Source organism: Coffea eugenioides, chromosome 4 (assembly GCF_003713205.1).
Source record: "Coffea eugenioides isolate CCC68of chromosome 4, Ceug_1.0, whole genome shotgun sequence".
NCBI lineage: Eukaryota > Viridiplantae > Streptophyta > Magnoliopsida > Gentianales > Rubiaceae > Coffea > Coffea eugenioides.
Window position 1 is genome coordinate 13993503 of NC_040038.1, and position 18631 is coordinate 14012133.

Genomic DNA, 18631 nt, shown 5'->3' on the forward strand with positions numbered 1-18631 from the left:
TTTATAACTTTTATTGATAATTTTACTAGAAAAATATGGTGTTTTGCTTTGAAAACTAAAGATCGGATCTTGGATGTATTTAAAGACTTTCATAGCAAGGTTGAGAGGGAGACGAGCAAACAGTTGCAGTGTGTACATGCTGATAATGCTAGTGAGTATAGAGGACCATTTGAAATCTAGTGCAAGTCCCATGGGATCAGATTGGAGAAGACTGTACCAAAGACTCCTCAAGAGAATGGAGTAGCTTAGAGGATGAACAGATCTATTACTAAATGGATTAGATGTATGCTCTCCAATTTTAAATAGCTAAAATCCTTCTTGGGGAAGACAATGAGGACTGCAGTTGTGACAGGCGCCGAACCTGTGCAATAATAAATACCTACTCGAGAAAAATACAGATTTTGTATATAGCGGTGAGTAGGGTCGAATCCACAGGGACTGGGGATAATTCGTTTCTTCTAGAGTCCAAAGTATGAGGGGTTTTGGATTAAGTGATAACTAAATAAATTAACTGCAGAAAATAATTGATTAAGAGGAATAATTAAGGGAAAACTCTAGCCAAGGGTACACTTCAAAAATGGTTCATGCACTGATCATCGATTCACAGATAATTCCACATTTATTAATAGACCAGTTATAGTCGTCATGCACGCGATAAACAACCAACCTTTCCTTAATTTCTCGATAGTTAAGGTACGACCGTTAACTATTTCTCTAACCCAAAAACAACCCTAGGTACAACCGTAGGATTTAATTTCTAGATTGCATTAATAATTAGAAAGACCCAATCCTAACTAACAAACACGCTACGAGGGTTTGTTTAAGCTAGATCGTATGCTCCCCTGACATAAACCCAATTACGCCAGTTGCTACTAAGATAGAGATAACGAACAATTACGGATTCAATTACCTCTATTTAGCAAAATAGCCTATATGAATAATTAATTATTGCGCACTAATCAATCATACATAAGGACTATAACAATTAAAAACAGGAAACACATAAATACCAATAAATGAGGAAGCGATTAAAATAATTTCGATCTCACAGTAATTGTTAAACCAAGTCTTCAGTTGTCCCCTTTGACTAGAATTAAGAGGTTAGTCCTCCATTAATGGAGAACAACCATGCGAAAGAGCTAAGAAAAGAAAACTAAAACTATGCTAAAAGCCTAAACTAAAACTATTGATCCCCCCAAACCTCTCGTACGTTTCTCCCTTTTTAAAGCCAAAAGGAAGTCTAATGCTATCTCTAGTGGTCCCCACACCAAATTCAAAGTCCAATTCCATTTCACAAGCTTTGTACGTTTCTTTTCCTAGAGTCCAAATGACTCATGCTTCTTATCCGTGGTCCCCGCACCAATGAGAGTCAAAGTACAAGAAGAAAGCCCTGCCAAATTCGTGTATTACGTTTTCTCTTGGTAGGACTCTTAGTCAGCAAAAGAAAAAGGGAAATGAAAGTCCGATTCTTCTCAGCAATGTGGGCCAGGTCTGTGGAGTATTTAGAAGTCTCTATTTTCTCCAGAAAATATCTCATTTTTTGTAGTTTTCTGCTCCATTCCCTGAAATTAAGTCCAGATACCAAATATAAGTAAATATTAATAATTAAAACAATATTTGGCAAGGACAAAGGAAAAATTAATAATAAAATAATCAACAATTAACACCCTATCAAGTTGACTTGATCAATCTTTCTCCGTCAGTTCCTTTGGATGGTGATATCTCAGAGAGAGTATGGATCGGGAAGAATGTGTGCTATAAGAACTTGAGAGTTTTTAGCTGTAGAGAATTCGTTCATGTTCCCAAAGATGAGAGGTCAAAATTTGATATGAAATCCAAGCAGTATATTTTCTTGGGTTATGGACATGAAGAGTTTGGCTACAGACTGTACGATCGTGTTGAGAAAAGGTGATCAGGAGTAGAGATGTTGTCTTCTTGGAAGATCCACCATTGAAACATGGAGAAAATGAAAAGCCAAGATCCTCAAAACATTTATGCGAATTCAGATCCAAATCCAATTTCAGTACCTGTTGATTTTGATTAAGGGAGAGCTGAGACAGAGCAGAGAGAGGATGTTGATGATGGTGATGATCCTGCTGCTAATGAACCTGATCATGAGGCACCATCTACTCCACCACCGCTACTACAATATGAGTTTTAAAGATCTACTAGAGAGAGGAGACCTTCTAGCAGATACAATCCCCGTAAATATGTGTTGCTGACAAATGGAGAGGAACCAGAATCCTATAGTGAGACTCTAGAGCATGAGAGGAAAGAAGACTGGTTGCAAGCTATACAAGAAGAGATGATGTCTTTGTATGAGAATCACGCTTATGACTTAGTAAAGCTGCCTAAGGGCAACAGAGTTCTGAAGAACAAATGGGTCTACAGGTTAAAGATTCAGGAGCACAACTCATAATCAAAGTATAAAGCAAGATTGGTTGTGAAGGAATTTAGTCAGAAGAAGGGTGTAGACTTTGAAGAAATTTTCTCTCCTGTGATAAATATGTTGCCAATCCGAGTTGTTCTGGGTATCACAGCCAGTTTGAATTTTGAGATTGAGCAACTTGATGTGAAGACAGCCTTCCTACATGGTGACTTGAATGAGGAGATCTACATGGAGCAACTCGAGGGGTTTAAAGAAAGTGGCAAGGGAAACCTTGTATGCCATCTCAAGAATAGTTTGTATGGCTGAAACAGGCACTGAGACCGTAGTACAAGAAGTTTGACTCCTTCATTATAGATCACGAGTACCATAGGACTGTATTTGATCACTGTGTTTATGTGAAAAAAATTTTAGATGGTAATTTTATTATTCTTTGACTATATGTTGATGATATATTGATTGTTGATCAGGATATTATAAAGATTGACAAGCTAAAAAAGGAGTTAAGTAAATCCTTTGCAATAAAGGATTTGAGTCCGACTAGACAGATTCTTGGAATAAAAATCTCTAGGGACAGACAAAATGAAAAACTTTGGTTGTCTCAGAAAAAGTACATTGAGAAGGTGCTTGATAGGTTAACATGAGCAAAGCTAAGGAAGTTTCTACTCTACTTGCAGGTCACTTCAAACTAAGCTTTAATCAATGTCCTATAAGTGAGAAAGACAAAAAAAAAAAAAAAACACAGGTGAAAGGTTCCGTATGCATCGGTTGTTGATAGTTTGATGTATGTTATGACTTGCACTAGGCCAAATATTGCTCATGCAGTTGGGGTAGTCAGTTGGTATCTTTCCAATCCTGGTAAGGAGCATTGGAATGATGTCAAGTGGATCCTTAGGCATCTCAAAGGAACTTTCAAGTTATGTTTGTGTTTCGGCAATGGAAAAACTATACTAGATGGATACACTGATGCAGATATAGTAGGTGATCTCGATAACAGAAAGTCTACATCTGAATACTTGATGATTTTTACAGAGGGAGCAATGTCATGGCAAAATAAGTTACAGAAATGTATTGCCCTCTCAAGTACGGGCAGAGTGTGGAGCAAACTTGATAGCTAAGAATAATGGATAGATGATGTCGGGCCCTATGACCAATCTTACGTCGGACGCCAGACACCGTCGTAGCCAAATTCATAGCTTTGTTTGTTTAGATTTTGTAGTGGTATTTATTTTCTTCTAGAGCAGGACTCGTTATAACCTATATATAGGCATATTTAGGGTCTTTTGTTCTCCAAAATAAAATATATCTTTCGTTGGTTTTTACCAACTTGTGAGAGTTCTCTTGTTTTTGCGAATTTATGATTCGTTTTTTGGAAATTGTTAGGTGAAATTTTTTCCTTGGTTCACGCTTCCGTATTAGAGGTTAAGAAGCCAAAAAAATAAATTACTTTATCATTTATCGTGCACAACATTATTTAGATGCATTAGGTGTATATTTGTGTCACTTTCTCTATTTTCATTCAAGTGATTAATAGATATGTATTTGATGATATTATTGTCATTAATCACTAAGACAATGATATGAGTTCTTTTTTTTTTAACCGTTTTATTTATGATACTATTTTAGGGAACGGAGGAAAAGGATATTGTACCAATGGTAGGGATGGTTTTTCTGGTGACTTCATGTTCCAGAACACTGCTGGCTGCCTGTGTTTCTATGCCTATAAGCTTTGACAAGTCTATATAGACATATAATTATATGGTACTAAAATAATTTATCATTGGCCAACCAACAAAACTGTGGTTTAAGATTTTGAATTCAAGTTTGAGTTATAAATTTAGGTCTACTGATCCAGTGCACGTCATCATTACAGGTGTCATTCTTTTGCCAAAAATTATTTGGATAAAGCAATGTACAGAGTATGCACATTTTTAATCGTCCACGTCTTGAGGTTCCTCGGTAGCTTAGATAGAAAGCAACAAGCCCTTTCTTGAAACAGGCATTCACTTGGGAATCATATCCCTCTTGTGAAATGGACATTCACTTAGGAATCACGTCACAATTTTAGCAAAAAACAGGGAATTTCCAGTTCTGTGGGATGAGAGGTACATGCCAAAGCAAGACTCCTTATCCCGTTCCCAGTCTAGGTTGCCCTGTTTGCCGCTTGTCCTAAGATGCCCTATCCATTTACTTAAAAGAGCGCATTGTACATTTCCTTGCGAAATGTCTTTAGTATGAACTGATTCTTTTTTATAGTAAATATTTATTAAACCCAGCCCAAAAAGGAACCCTATGAACTGATTCCTTTTTATAGTAAATATTTATTAAACCCAGCCCAGAAAGGAACCTTATGAAGGAGGTAAGTCAACGGATTACTGGTTTAACTAGTGAGTGAGTGGCTGAACCAGTGGATTACTAAATATATTTAAATATTATATTTCATAATTTTTTATATGAGATATATGATATAGATTGTAATAAAAAATACCATAGAAAATGCTCATTTAATTTAATTCACTCTAGAATGATTAATTCATATAAGAATCAGTAAAACATAAAGTTATTTAGTAATCCACCAAATTTCAAGTGTAAAATTTTATCTGTTTGCGGTGTAATTATCTGGCTTATCTAAGAATTGTAAGTGCAAAAAATTATTAAAAACAAGTTTTGTCTTGAAAATAAATTATGTAATATGTTATTTTGAAATTCATTTTATAACTTATAGAGTTTGGGGGTCATAAGGTTTTATTAAAAGAAATCAAATAAATTTGTTTTAGAGAAATAAAAAAAAAGAATAAATATAGAATTGACCAAATGTTCATATATTATAAGAAAACTGCTCAACTAACATGTGACAAGTTGTCTGGTGGTGAGTATATTATAGATATATACCAAAGGTCTCAAGTTTGAAACTTAGCATGAACTTACTGAAATGTTTTCCACAAAATCGGCTCATTGACAAAACCGGTCAGGTTCTCGTTTTAGTCCGGTTGAATCGTCGAATCTTTGACCAGTTAATGGGTTCTATGTTTAAACGATCCAATTAGAAATCCAACCCAATGATCTGTTCATTGGGATGATCTGTTCATTGGGTTGACCGATTTGATCACCAAGTCGGACCAAATTTAATAACTATGGTAAATAACTCTTCCCTTACGTATTTCTCAATCGTTAAGTAGTTCCCATATTTCTTTTTCTTGTCTTTCCAGCCTCAAAATTTCCATTTGTTATATTTGATGCATGCAATTTCTGCCATTAATATAATTTTATAAACGAATGAAATGATCATTCTTGTTTTGCAGAATTTTTTATGATCATAGCACGCTGATATCTATATGTATTAATATTGGTTTAACTATTGGTGGCATGCTGCACTATGTAAATTCTTTTTTTGTTATAGCTTTTGGTGTAAGTAAGATATATACAAATCCTAGGACTTAAAAATCCTCTTTCTCTTTCCTGCGCCGTTAAATCCCACCCCTTGACTACTAGTTTTTTTTTTTTTTTTAAAAGATTTGTGCATAAGACATGTTTACTGAAGAAAAAGTAAAAAGTACATTATCCTACCAATGTGCTTTATTTTCTTTTATTTTTTTGAGAGATATGAAACAATACGAAATAATAGGTGTCTTTTTTTTGTTTCTAAATTCATATAAACCTCATCCACCTATTAAATTTAAACTCAAAATTGAAGTTTGAGTTATAAATTTAGGTCTACTGTTCCAGTGCATGTCATCATTATAGGTGTCATTCTTTTGCCAAAACGGGAATTCACTTGGGAATCATATCCCGCTTGTGAAATGGACGTTCAGTCAGGAATCATATCACAATTTTAGCAAAAACCAGGGAGTTTCCAGTTCTGTGGGATGAGAGGTGAATGCCAAGACAAGATCTTTATCCTGTTCCCAGTCTAAGTTTGCCCTGCTTGCCGCTTATCCTAAGATGCCCTATCCATTGACTTAAAAGAGGTATATGCCAAGTTGGTTCATTTCCTTGCGAAAGGAACTTGGAATTAGTACTGTTTACAGAACAAAATGCTGGCCTGGTTTACTTGGATGAAGTACTCTATCGATGCCGTCCACGTTTTCAGGTTCCTCGCTAGCTTAATCTGAAAGCGTGGAGCGCTTTTGTGAAATAGACATCCATTTAGAAACAAATGCTGGCGAGATAAAGAGGTATATGCCAAAGTGCAGGATTGCTGTCCTCTGCCAATTCTAAATAGTTTCTTCTGTTTACGGCTTCACTTGAATCTCATTGGCAATTTTTGATTAAGTGTTCTTAATACTTGATAGCTTCTCTGTCGTTAATTTGAAACATGAAATGGATCATTTTTAACTGCCTTTATCATCAATTGATGCCTTCCTCCAGTACTAAGGAATTCAATTTGAGAGAACGAAATACATATGCATATAATTTTCTTTTGGGGTCAGATATAAAATCCCATAAAATTTTTAGGGTACAAATAAATTAAAATACATAAGAGGTTTTCAAATTTCTCAAAATCTTGAGGAGGAAAAAATATAAATTTCTGGAACTTGGGGTGGTGGCCCTGCCCTCCCTCCCCCGTTCCATCCTTGCTTTATTGTACTAGCATAGAAAACTTCCCTTTTAAATTTCGTAAGCCTTAATTAATTGTGTTTTTTTTTATTATTCTTACCATGAATTATTGATTACATTGATTGCCTTAATTGTGCTTGAATTTTTGATTGCGAAATATTCATCGTTTGTAGCCTTAGGGAAATTTAGAACTTTGATTGCAATATTTAGATGCATTAGATGTATAATTGTGTCACTTTCTCTATTTTCATTCAAGTGATCAATATATACATGTATTTGATGATATTATTGTCATTATTCACTAAGACAGTAATAAGAGTTCTTTTTTTTTTTTTAACTATATTATATGTGTCAGTGTCACCATTTTAAGGAACGGAGGAAAAGGATATTGGTGGAACAATAGAGATGGTTTTTCTGGTGACTTCACCATGTAGGCCAATGCTTCTTCTAATACATGCTACGTGTATATGTTAAATGCAGTGCTAGCTGTCTGTGTTTCTATGTGTATAAGTTTTTACACATTAATATATGTGTTTCTGGTGACTTATTTATCGTTTTCACTTGGGAAACATATCCCTCTTGTGAAATGGACATTCACCCAGGAATCATATTACAATTTAGCTAGAAACAAGGGAATTTCCAGTTCTGTGGGATGATAATATATATATGCCAAAGTCAGAATCTTTATCCTGTTTCCAGTTTAAGTTTGTCCTCTTTGTTGCTTATCCAAGGTGCCCTATCCATTGACTTAAAAGAAGGCATGGTTCATTTCCTTCCTTTGTTTTCAAAAACTACTTAATTTTCATTTTGGATAACTTCATCATTTGAAGTAATAAATGTAATTTCTTCATAAATTTAGGGGGCAATTTAATGGAAGAAAGAAAATATAAGAAATTTCAAGGTGTTGCAAATGCAAGCCAAGATTAAAAATTCTAAAGCTTTTCAAGCCAATATAGGAATTTGTCACAGTTGACTAGGGGCAATTGCCCATCCTCAATTCAGCATATATGGCTCTGCCCATGTTCCATGATAACGTGAAATTCCCAACGTTCCAAGTAGTCTAAACAAAAAACAAATGGTGATTGGAAAACATGAAACAAATGGTGTTTGGATAACAAGAAGTAAAACCATTTCTACGAAAATGGTGGGATTCCCACGGGTTTTCATGAGAATCAATGGCGAAGCAAAGTATATAATGTACTCCAACAGGGTACAATGCTTTATTTATTTAATATATCGACGCATTGTGCTGGCAGAAACGCACCTTTTTCAACATCTCAGCATTACATCTGAAACATCCATACTTATTTTAGCACACAGTCGATAATACAATACATAATCCTCAGTCCTTGTTCTCAGTTCACGGGCGGCACCACTTCCCCGAAGTATAAGAGTTTCTTCATCTCCAAATCAGTTTCTTGAACCAGTGCTTTGTAGATATTTTGATTGCCGTCGCTATCCTTAGCTTCAATTATGAGCCAGTAGAGAGTGGCTAATTCAACGGGTTTCTTTAAGCCGGCAACCACTGCCACAAACACCAGCTTGTCTCCGGTCTGCTTCTTGTGCTCATCCACTGCAAATCTTCCGAGCTCTTGAATGTGAGGGTCTGCAGGGTTCACTGGAGTCCAGCCACCAGGCACAATTAATTTGGTCTGCAAGGTGTAAAACAAAAAGCTTTAGAATAATTTTAGATCCGAATAATCCGAACACTTGGCAGAAACTCAATCAAACAAAATTAAGAAGCAAATCTTCCTCTCCCATAAGAAAAAGGGTAAAAGACTGACAAGCAGAGATTGAAAGTTTAGGAGTTACAATTATAGAACCTCGTAACAAGGTTGAAGGAATTTTAATGTAATTTAGCAATATCCTAGAATCTAGTCAAAACAATAGACCAAGCAGTCAAGGTAAATTAGATCTAGGAGTATCAATAGTTCACCTCCCCAGCTTGCTTCAGTATAGCATCGACTTCGGCAGACTGGAATTGCTTAACTGATTTCCATTAAGAAACGAACATTTCAGTGTGAAGAAAATATAAATGCCGAATATTAGGAAAATAGATATAAATGCATGGATGCAAAACGCAAAGACTGAAACTTACTGTAGTTGTTTGCCAATTCCGTTTTTTGGCACTTGGCTGTCACAGGCATTGGAAAGTTGGCTGCCACTGTAGCCATATTTTTACGCAGAGAGTAAGGAGAACAAATTATTGCTCTTGGTTGCGATAGGCAAAGCTCGATTGCTGAGTATGAATGTAGGAAAGAATTGAACAAACTCCCAGAATTTATAGGCGATGTTGTGGACCTAAATGTCCTCTATGCCCTTCGTGAGAAATTGGGAATCAATACTTCCAAAATTATTCATTATTTCTGCTTTTATCCTTTGGAAAATTTAGAACTTTGATTGCATTTGAGTTTGATACAGAACAAGGAACTCCTGGTTTTTCAATCTACCATTGTGTGTCACTTTCTCTATTTCCATTCAAGTGATTAATATATACGTATTTGATGATATTATTGTCATCATTCACTAAGACAATGATAAGAGTTCTTTTTTTTTTAACCGTATTATATATGTTACTATTTTAGGGAACGGAGGAAAAGGATACTGTTGCAATGGTAGAGATGGATTTTCTGGTGACTTCATGTTCTAAAACATGTTCCGTGTATATTGTAAAATGCATTTCTAGCTGCCCGTGTGTCTATGTGCGCGAGTTTTTACAAGTCTATATAAACATATAGTTATATGGGACTAAAATAATTAATCATTGGCCAACCCGCAAAACTAGGGCTTATGAATTAAAATTTGAGTCACAAATTTAGGTCTACCGATCCTGTGCGTATCATCATTATCGGTGTCATTCTTTTGCCAAAAATTACTTGGATAAAGCAATGTACAGTGTATGCAAATTTTTAATCGTCCACGTTTTGAGGTTCCTCGGTATCTAAAGCACGAAGCCCTTTTTCGAAACTGGCCTTCACTTGGGAATCATTTCCCTCCTGTGAAATGGACATTCACTTAGGAATCAAAATATTGAAGTTTGAGTAATAAATTTAGGTCTACTGTTCCATGCATGTCATCATTATAGGTGTCATTCTTTTGCCAAAACGGGAATTCACTTGGGAATCATATCCCCCTGTGAAATGGACATTCAGTCAGGAATCATATCACAGTTTTAGCAAAAGCCAGGGAATTTCCAGTTCTGTGGGATGAGAGGTATATGCCAAAGCCAGAATCTTTATCCTGTTCCCGGTTGAAGCTCGCCCTGTTTGTCGCTTATCCAAAGATTCCCTATCCATTTGCTTAAAAACGGGCATGGTACATTTCCTTGCGACATGTCTTTAGTATGAACTGATTCTTTTTTATGGTGAATAACTCTTCCTTTCGTGCTTCTCAATCCTTAAGTAGTTCCCGTATTTCTTTTTCCTGATTTTTCAGCCTAGAAAATTCTATTTGCTGTATTTGATGCATGTAATTGCTGCCATTAATATAATTTTGTAATCGAATGAAATAATCATTCTTATATTGCAGATTTTTTTTTTTGTGATCAAAGCATGCTGATATATTTATGTATTAATATTTGTTAGGACTGGTTCAGGAATAAACAAACTAAAGTTAGAACAAAATAGGCGGTATAACCGACCATATAAAGATTAGACGATAGACACCAGCCATCTAATATTTAGGCGGTAAAACTGACCATATAAAAGGGGTTGTGGCAACCCAATAAAGACAAATAACAAAGCAAAATAAAAGACACCAAAATTTACGTGCTTCGGTCAAATTGACCTACGTCCACAGGCGAGGGAGGAACAATATTTCTACTATGAAGAAGAAATACAAAAGCCGTAGAAAAGTGGTTCCTAGGCCAATAAGGCATTTACAAAAGAGTTTAGAAAATATTTCTAAACTCAAAACAAGAGAGCCTAAAATATTTGACTATAAATGGGTTAGATGGCCCAAGAAACTAATAGCCCATATAATACTCTCTTAAGTGGTGCAATTGATTCCTTCATAAACCCCTTCTATTTATAGGCTCTCCAACGAAGCCTTCCTCCTGTCTGCTGCAATGTGGGATGAAAGAATTATGCCGTTGGAAAAATCAACAATATTGGTTTAACTATTGGGTACCGGTGACATGCTGCAGTATGTAAATTTCTTTTGATATTACTTTTGTTGTAAGTAAGATATATACATATCTTAAGAATTAGAGATCAAGGGTTCAAATTTCCTTTGTCATTGCAGATACCAAATATGAACTAGTGGAAAGAAAATGGAGATGGTACGATTCACTTGATCTTCAGCTTTATTCATTACATCTATTTCATGCACTGGAATCCCTGAACTGATTTCCATCAATAAACAACATATATCAGTGCCCAATAAAATAGGAAAATGTATATATTTATATATTTCATAAACAGATGTAAACGTAAGGAAAACTGCTAGAGAATAATTGAATAGCTGCTCTTGGAGGATAGAGTTTACCGTGGTTGGTTGCTACTTGAGTCGTTACCCCCGAGGAAAATGAGAATTAGCATAGCTTAGTTGCTCAGTTCATACACGGCACAAGAAACATACTCGAGGAATTTTTAGGCAATTGTTTGGACCTATATAGCCTTTATGATTTTTTCTTTTAGTTGGATGGTGTAAAAGATAGGGTTAAAAGATGAATTAAACTATTTGATACTTGAATTGAGTTCGATTTAATAAGAGTTCATATGAATTTGGTTCGCCAACCAATCAAGTCAAGATTGAACAGTATTTTATATTCGAGAATATTTAAATTCGATAAAAACTCGATTCGACAATTAAATAAGTTAAGATTGAACAAAATTTCAAACTTGTTAAAATTACAAAATAAGTTTGAACACTAGGATATTAGGTTTGATTAAACTCGGTTATACCCCTAGTAAAGGGCAAGCAGATGCTGTAGAAACTTATTGAACAATGAAAAGTTGAAATGAGCTGAATTAAAAAAATAATTAATTCTTTGTTTATCATCACACTTACCAGTATTAGACCAATTGACATAGTTATCTTTGAATCACCTTTCTTCTTCTTTTCAAAATGATTAACATATATATCGTGTTGTAATTATTAATCATGATTACAATCATCATGAACTCTAAACATGTTAGTATCTCATGAAAAGGCAAAATCAGATCCTCATATTGATGCAACGATAAAAATTGAACCGTGGCTTATTTCTTATAAGAAAAGTGCGAATTCACAATAATAAAGAACTATTGAAGGCTATTTATAAGTTTATCATACTTCCACACACATTCTTAAATCCAAATCTATTTGTACACGTGTCATGCATGTTAATAATTCTCTTTATATTATGTCATTGCAAGTCTTAATCTGTTGGGTTTCGGCCAACCCATTTGTGGGCCAAACCACAAAATAAATCCTATTAGGTTGAAGTCAAATTTGACTTGGACAGCTTGGCCTTTCTTTCTTGGGAACAAAGGAAAAAAGCTTCAGTCAAGGGATAGAAAATCAACCGAGGAAGAAATATAGCAGCCGTCACTTTTCTTTCTTGGAAAAAAATGAAGAGAAAAAAAGAGTAAAGAAACTAGAGAGAGAGAAACTTCAAAGTTTTGATCGGAGAGTGATTCGAAACCCGATTGAGACAAAATTTTACTTACGCGATCCTCTCATCAAATTCTACTAATCTACTGATTTAGATTTTGGATTTTTTCTTTGTTTGATAACACTCTTTCAAACCCACTTCTTTGATAGTTGTAATTTTTGGAAGTGATTTTGGAGCGATTTAACTTAGTTGATATTGGTGATATTATTGTCATCTGGATGTTTCAGATAGACCTGTGTATTCCCATTATTGTGATAATAGAGAATTTTTTACTAGACTAAATCCCGTGATTCTTTTCAATTTGGGTTTTTTCACATAAAAATTTTGGTGTCCAGTGTCTTTTATTTTTTCTACATTTTATTATTACTATTGGCATTATTACTTAGTGATTTGGTTTATTCCTATTTTAACTAGTACTTGAGGAAAGAGTAATTTGTCCCGGACTAACTCTAAAATTGTGTGCTTGCACCAGTACCCCTTTTTCAACAAAGTGGTATCAGAGCAGTCAAGTTAGGCTGTTCAATTATACTGGTTAAAAAGATAGTAGTTGTGTGATTAAACTAAATGCAACTAATTATTCGACTTGGATGCCTAGAATCGAAAACTATTTATACTGTAGAGATTTGTTTGATCATGTTCTAGGGGATGTGGCTATACCAAGTGACATGAATGATGATAAATGGACAGTTATGCACAGAAAAACTGTTGGTAATATTAGAAAGTGGATTGGACAGAGTATCTTCCAACACTTTGCTAATGACACCAGAGCTTATGTGTTGTGGAACGGAAGACCGGTTTGAACAAGACTAATTGTCTGAAGCAGATTATTCGGATGAGATATAAAGACGGGGAAGATATGACTGAACACTTAAAAAATTTCTACGGATTGACCATAGTTATTGCAAAAAAACCCGTGACAAATGAAGAGTTCAAGAGGAAGAAACAAGGAATTGTGTGTGAGTCTTAAGTCCTGGTGACAAAAAAAAAAAAAAAAGAGGGAGAAGCAAAAGTAAAGAACCCCACAACAGGATTGACAACTCCAGAGGCAGGTCTCAGTTGCGAAAAAATATTGCATGCTATAATTACAAAAAGAATGGGAATTATATGAAAGAGTTTAGAATTTTAAAATGGGAACATATTGAGAAAAAAGGTAAGGAGAAGGAAAAAGATGATGAGAAAACTACAGCAGTTGTGGCACCTCATGATGATATGTTTGTATTCTGTGATGATGGTCATGTGAGTATTATCTGTTATGACAGTGATTGGGTAGTTAATTCGGGTGCATCGTACCATGTTATTCACAGACATTTCTTCTCAACGTACACCGAAGCAAACTTTGGCTATGTTATGATGGAAAATGAGGTCTCATGCAAAGTTGTTGGCATGGGAGACATATATTTAGATACAGATACCAAGTGCCTGTTGATTTTAAGAAATCCCGACATGTTCCTAATATTCACCTTAATCTTGTTTCTACAGAAAACTTGATGATGAGGGCTACCATAGCCCTCAAGATGGAGGAAAATGGAAACTCAGTAAATGAAATCTTGTTGTTGCCAGAGAAAAGAAGCAGAGTATCCTTTACTTGATGCAAGCCAAGTTGGGGAAGAGAGAAATGAATGCAATTCGTGATTCCTTGATTGACCTTTGGCATAGGCGACTTGGGCACATGAGTGAAAAAGGGATTCAAACACTTATTCGCAAATAGTTCCTACCTGAAGTTAGAGATAATGTACTTAAACCTTGTGTTGACTGCATTTATGGGAAACAACATAGAGTCACATATCAACATTTTTCTCCATCTAGAAAATTAAATCCTTTAAAATTGGTATATATTGATGTTTGCTATATGAAGGATAAGTCCCTTAGTGGTGTTATTTATTTTATGACTTCTATTGATAATTTTACTAAAAAAGTAAGGTATTTTGCTTTGAAAACTAAAGATCAGGTCTTGGATGTATTTAAAGACTTTCATAGCAAGGTTGAGAGGGAGACGAGCAAACAGTTGCAATGTGTAAATGTTGATAATGCTAGTAAGTATAGAGGACCATTTGAAATCTACTGTGAATCCCATGGGATCAGATTGGAGAAGACCGTATCAAAGATTCCTCAAGAGAATGGAGTAGTTTAGAGGATGAATAGATCTATTATTGAACGGATCAGATGTATGCTCTCCAATGCTAAACTGCTAAAATCCTTTTGGGGTGAGGCAATGAGGACTGCAGTTGACTTGATCAACCTTTCTCCGCCAGTTCCTTTGGATGGTGATATCTCAGAGAGAGTATGGACAGGGAAGAATATGTGCTATAAGAACTTGAGAGTTTTTAGCTGTCGAGCATTCGTTCATATTCCCAAAGATGAGATGTCAAAATTTGATGTGAAATCCAAATAATGTATTTTCTTGGGTTATGGACATGAAGAGTTTGGCTACAGATTGTATGATCCTATTGAGAAAAAGGTGATCAGCAGTAAAGATGTTTTCTTCTTAGAAGATCAAACCATTGAAACATGGAGAAAATAAGAAGCCAAGATCCTCAAATGACATTTTTGCAAATTCATATTCTAATCCAATTTCAGTACCTGTGATTTTGATCAAGGGAGAGCTGAGACAGAGCAGACAGAGGATGTTGATGATAATGATGATCGCTATTAATGAACCTGATCATGAGGCACCACCTACTCCATCACCACTACTAAAAGATGAGTTTTAAAGCTCTACTAGAGAGAGGAGACCTTCTAGCAGATATAATCCCCATAAATATGTGTTGCTGACAAATGGAGTGGAACCAAAATCCTATAGTGAGACTCTAGAGCAGAGAGGAAAGAAGACTGGTTGCAAGCTATGCAAGAAGAGATAATGTCTTTGTATGAGAATCACACTTATGACTTAGTATAACTGCCTAAGGGCAACAGAGTTCTGAAGAACAAATGGGTTTACAGGTTAAAGATTCAGGAACACAGCTCAATATCATAGTATAAAGCAAGATTGGTTGTGAAGGGATTTAATCAGAAGAAGGGTGTAAACTTTGAAGAAATTTTCTCTCATGTGAGAAACATGTCGTCAATCCGAGTTGTTCTAGGTATCGCGGCCAGTTTGAATTTGAAGATTGAGCAACATCATGTGAAAACAGTCTTCTCACATGGTGACTTGGAAGAGAAGATTTACATGGAGCAACAGGAGAGGTTTAAAGAAAATGGCAAGGAAAACCTTGTATGCCGTCTCAAGAGGAGCTTGTATGGCTGAAACAGGCACCGAAACCGTTGTACAAGAAGTTTGATTCCTTCATTATAGATCACGAGTACCACAGGACTATATTTGATCACCGTATTTATGTGAAAAATTTTTTAGATGGTGATTTTATTATTCTTTAACTGTATGTTGATGACATATTGATTGCTGGTCGTGATACTATGAAGATTGATAGGCTAAAAAAGGAGCTAAGTAAATCCTTTGCAATAAAGGATTCGATTCCGACTAGACAGATTCTCGGAATGAAAATCTCTAGGGACAGACAAAATGTAAAACTTTGGTTGTCTCAGAAAAAGTACATTGAAAAGGTGCTTGATAGGTTAACATGAGCAAATCTAAGGAAGTTTCTACTCTACTTGCAGGTCACTTTAAACTAAGTATTAAGCAGTGTCCTACAAGTGAGAAAGCCAAAAAAAAAAATAAAAATGAGAAAGGTTCCTTATGCATCGGCTATTGATTGTTTGATGTATGCTATGATTTGCACTAGGCCAAATATTGTTCATGCAGTTGGGGTAGTCAATTGGTATCTTTCCAATCCTGGTAAGGAGCATTGGAATGTTGTCAAATGGATCCTTAGGCATCTCAAAGGAGCTTCCAAGTTATGTTTATGTTTCGGCAATGGTAAAACTATATTAGATGGGTACACCGATACAGATATGGCAGGTGATCTCGATAACAGGAAGTCCACATCTGGGTACTTGATGATTTTTACAGAGGGAGCAATGTCATGGCAAAGTAAGTTACAGAAATATATCGCCCTCTCAAGTATAGGCAGAGTACATTGCAGCCACTAAAGCATGCAAAAAGGCTCTTTGGCTGCAAAAATTCCTTCAAAAGCTGGGGATGAAGCAAGAAAAGTATAGTTTTCACTATGACAGTTAAAGTGTCATTCATTTGTGTAAAAATTTTATATGTCACTCTCGATCAAAGCACACTGATGTAAGGTATCATTGGATTCGAGAAGTACTAGATTCTAAGTTGTTAATATTTGAGAAGGTGCATACAAATGATATTGGTATTGACATGTTGACCAAGGTGTTGTCTAGGGAGAATATCTTGTTTTGCAAACAGGAAGCAAGTTTGACTATGCCTACCAAATGAGTTGGAGGGGAAGATTTTTGGGTTTGTGCCAGCCTATTTATTGGTCAAACCACAAAATAAATCCAATTATGTTGAAGTCAAATTTGACTTGGAAAGTTTGGCCTTTCTTTCTTGGGAACAAAAGACAAAAGCTTCAACCGAGAGACAGAAATCAATCAAGGAAGAAATATAGCAGCTGTCACTTTTCTTTCTTCGAAAAAACCGATGAGAGAGAAAAGAGTAAAGAAGCTAAAGAGAGAGAAACTTCAAGGTCATGATTGGAGAATGATTCGAAAACTGATTGAGACGAAATTTATCCACGCGATCCTCTTGTTAAACTCTACTCACCTACTAGTTCAGATTTTGGATTTTTTCTTTGTTTGGTAACACCCTTCCAAACCCACTTCTTTTATAGTTGTAGTTTTTGGGGGTGATTTTATAGCGATTTAGCTTGGTTAGTATTGGTGATATTATTGTCATCTAGATGTTCTAGATAGACCTATGTATTCCTATTATTGTGATAGTGGAGATTTTTTGACTGAACTAGGTCCCGTGATTTTTTCCAATTTGCATTTTCCACATAAAAATCTTGGTATCCTGTGTCTTTTATTTTTCTTGCATTTTATTATTATGGTTGGCATTATTATTTGGTGATTTGATTTATTCCTATTTTAACTGGTACTTGGGGAAAGAGTAATTTGTCCTGAACTAACTCTAATATTGTGTGTCTGCACTGGTATCCCTTTCCCAACATAATCAAATAAGTGTAAATAGGTAAATAACTGTAGAATGCCAAGAAATTGCAAGATTGATGGAAAAAAAAAATCAGTATCTGGTGAACAGTATGTTAATGCAGTAATAAAATTGTCAAAGAAATTAAAAGAAAACTGATCAATTACATTAAATTTGTTAATTGAAACTTGAAAGTTCATGATTTTCGCTAGATTTACATGTAGATATCAATTATTCTGCTCCATCCTCCTCCTTTGGTGACCAAGTATAATTTTTTTTGGGAAAAGTTAAATTTTAATTTGTTAAGAAACCCGGAAAAAGGAATTTGGAAGTACACTGTTTACGGGAAAAAATGCTGGCCTGGTTTACGTTGAAGAAGTGCTCAATCGAAATCGTCCACTTTTTGAGGTTCCTTGCTAGCTTAATTTGAAAGCGTGGAGCGCTTTTGTGAAACAGACATCCACATAGAAACAATTGCTTGGGAGCTCAAGAGGCATATGCCTAAGTGCAAGATTGCTGTCTTCTGCAAATTCTAAATAGTTTCTTTTTTTTTTTTTACGGCTTATCATGATACTCCTTGGCAATTTTTTTATCAGGGCAAGTATTCTTCATACCTGATAGCTTCCCTCTCTTTGATTTGAAAGAGGAAATGGGTCATTTTCAAATGCTTTTTCATCAGTCGATGCCTTGTTATAGTGACAGAACTAGGAAATGAGGGAGCAAAATACATCTACAACTCTGCAATCAGTCTAAAATTCTTGAAAATTTGGGGGGAGGGGGAAATAGCTTAATATACATAGGAGTTTTTTTTTTAATTCTCAAATTTTTAAATGAAAAAAATATGAATTTCTAGAACTTGGGGTTGGTGGCTCTTGCCTCCTGATCTCCCCCGGTTCCACCCTTGTCTCATTGTACTAGCAAAGAACTCAAGCTTTAATTGTGCTTGATTGTGAAAGTTTTGTCGTTAACAGCTTCAGCACTTCTCATGGATGATCATAAATGAATATAACATCATTGGATTCGATAATGC

At 35.3% G+C, this 18631-nt stretch overlaps 1 protein-coding gene across 1 annotated transcript; it reads right to left on the minus strand.

Moving 5' to 3' along the window:
• Positions 1-8155: 8155 nt before the first annotated feature.
• Positions 8156-9179, minus strand: LOC113768837 (putative cysteine proteinase inhibitor 7). Its single transcript, XM_027313343.1, has 3 exons — positions 9042-9179; positions 8880-8932; positions 8156-8595 (listed from the first exon to the last, which is right to left on the minus strand). The coding sequence occupies exons 1-3, from the start codon at positions 9115-9117 to the stop codon at positions 8299-8301; spliced, it is 426 nt and encodes a 141-aa protein (XP_027169144.1). The 5' UTR covers positions 9118-9179; the 3' UTR covers positions 8156-8298.
• Positions 9180-18631: the final 9452 nt, after the last annotated feature.

Coding starts and splice junctions, on each gene's coding strand:
- LOC113768837 (XM_027313343.1), bottom strand. CDS start 9,117: ATGGCTACAGTGGCAGCCAACTTTCCAATGCCTGTGACAGCCAAGTGC. Junction 8,933..9,041: donor GGAATTGGCAAACAACTACA/GTAAGTTTCAGT, acceptor AATGGAAATCAG/TTAAGCAATTCCAGTCTGCC. Junction 8,596..8,879: donor TACTGAAGCAAGCTGGGGAG/GTGAACTATTGA, acceptor TACACCTTGCAG/ACCAAATTAATTGTGCCTGG.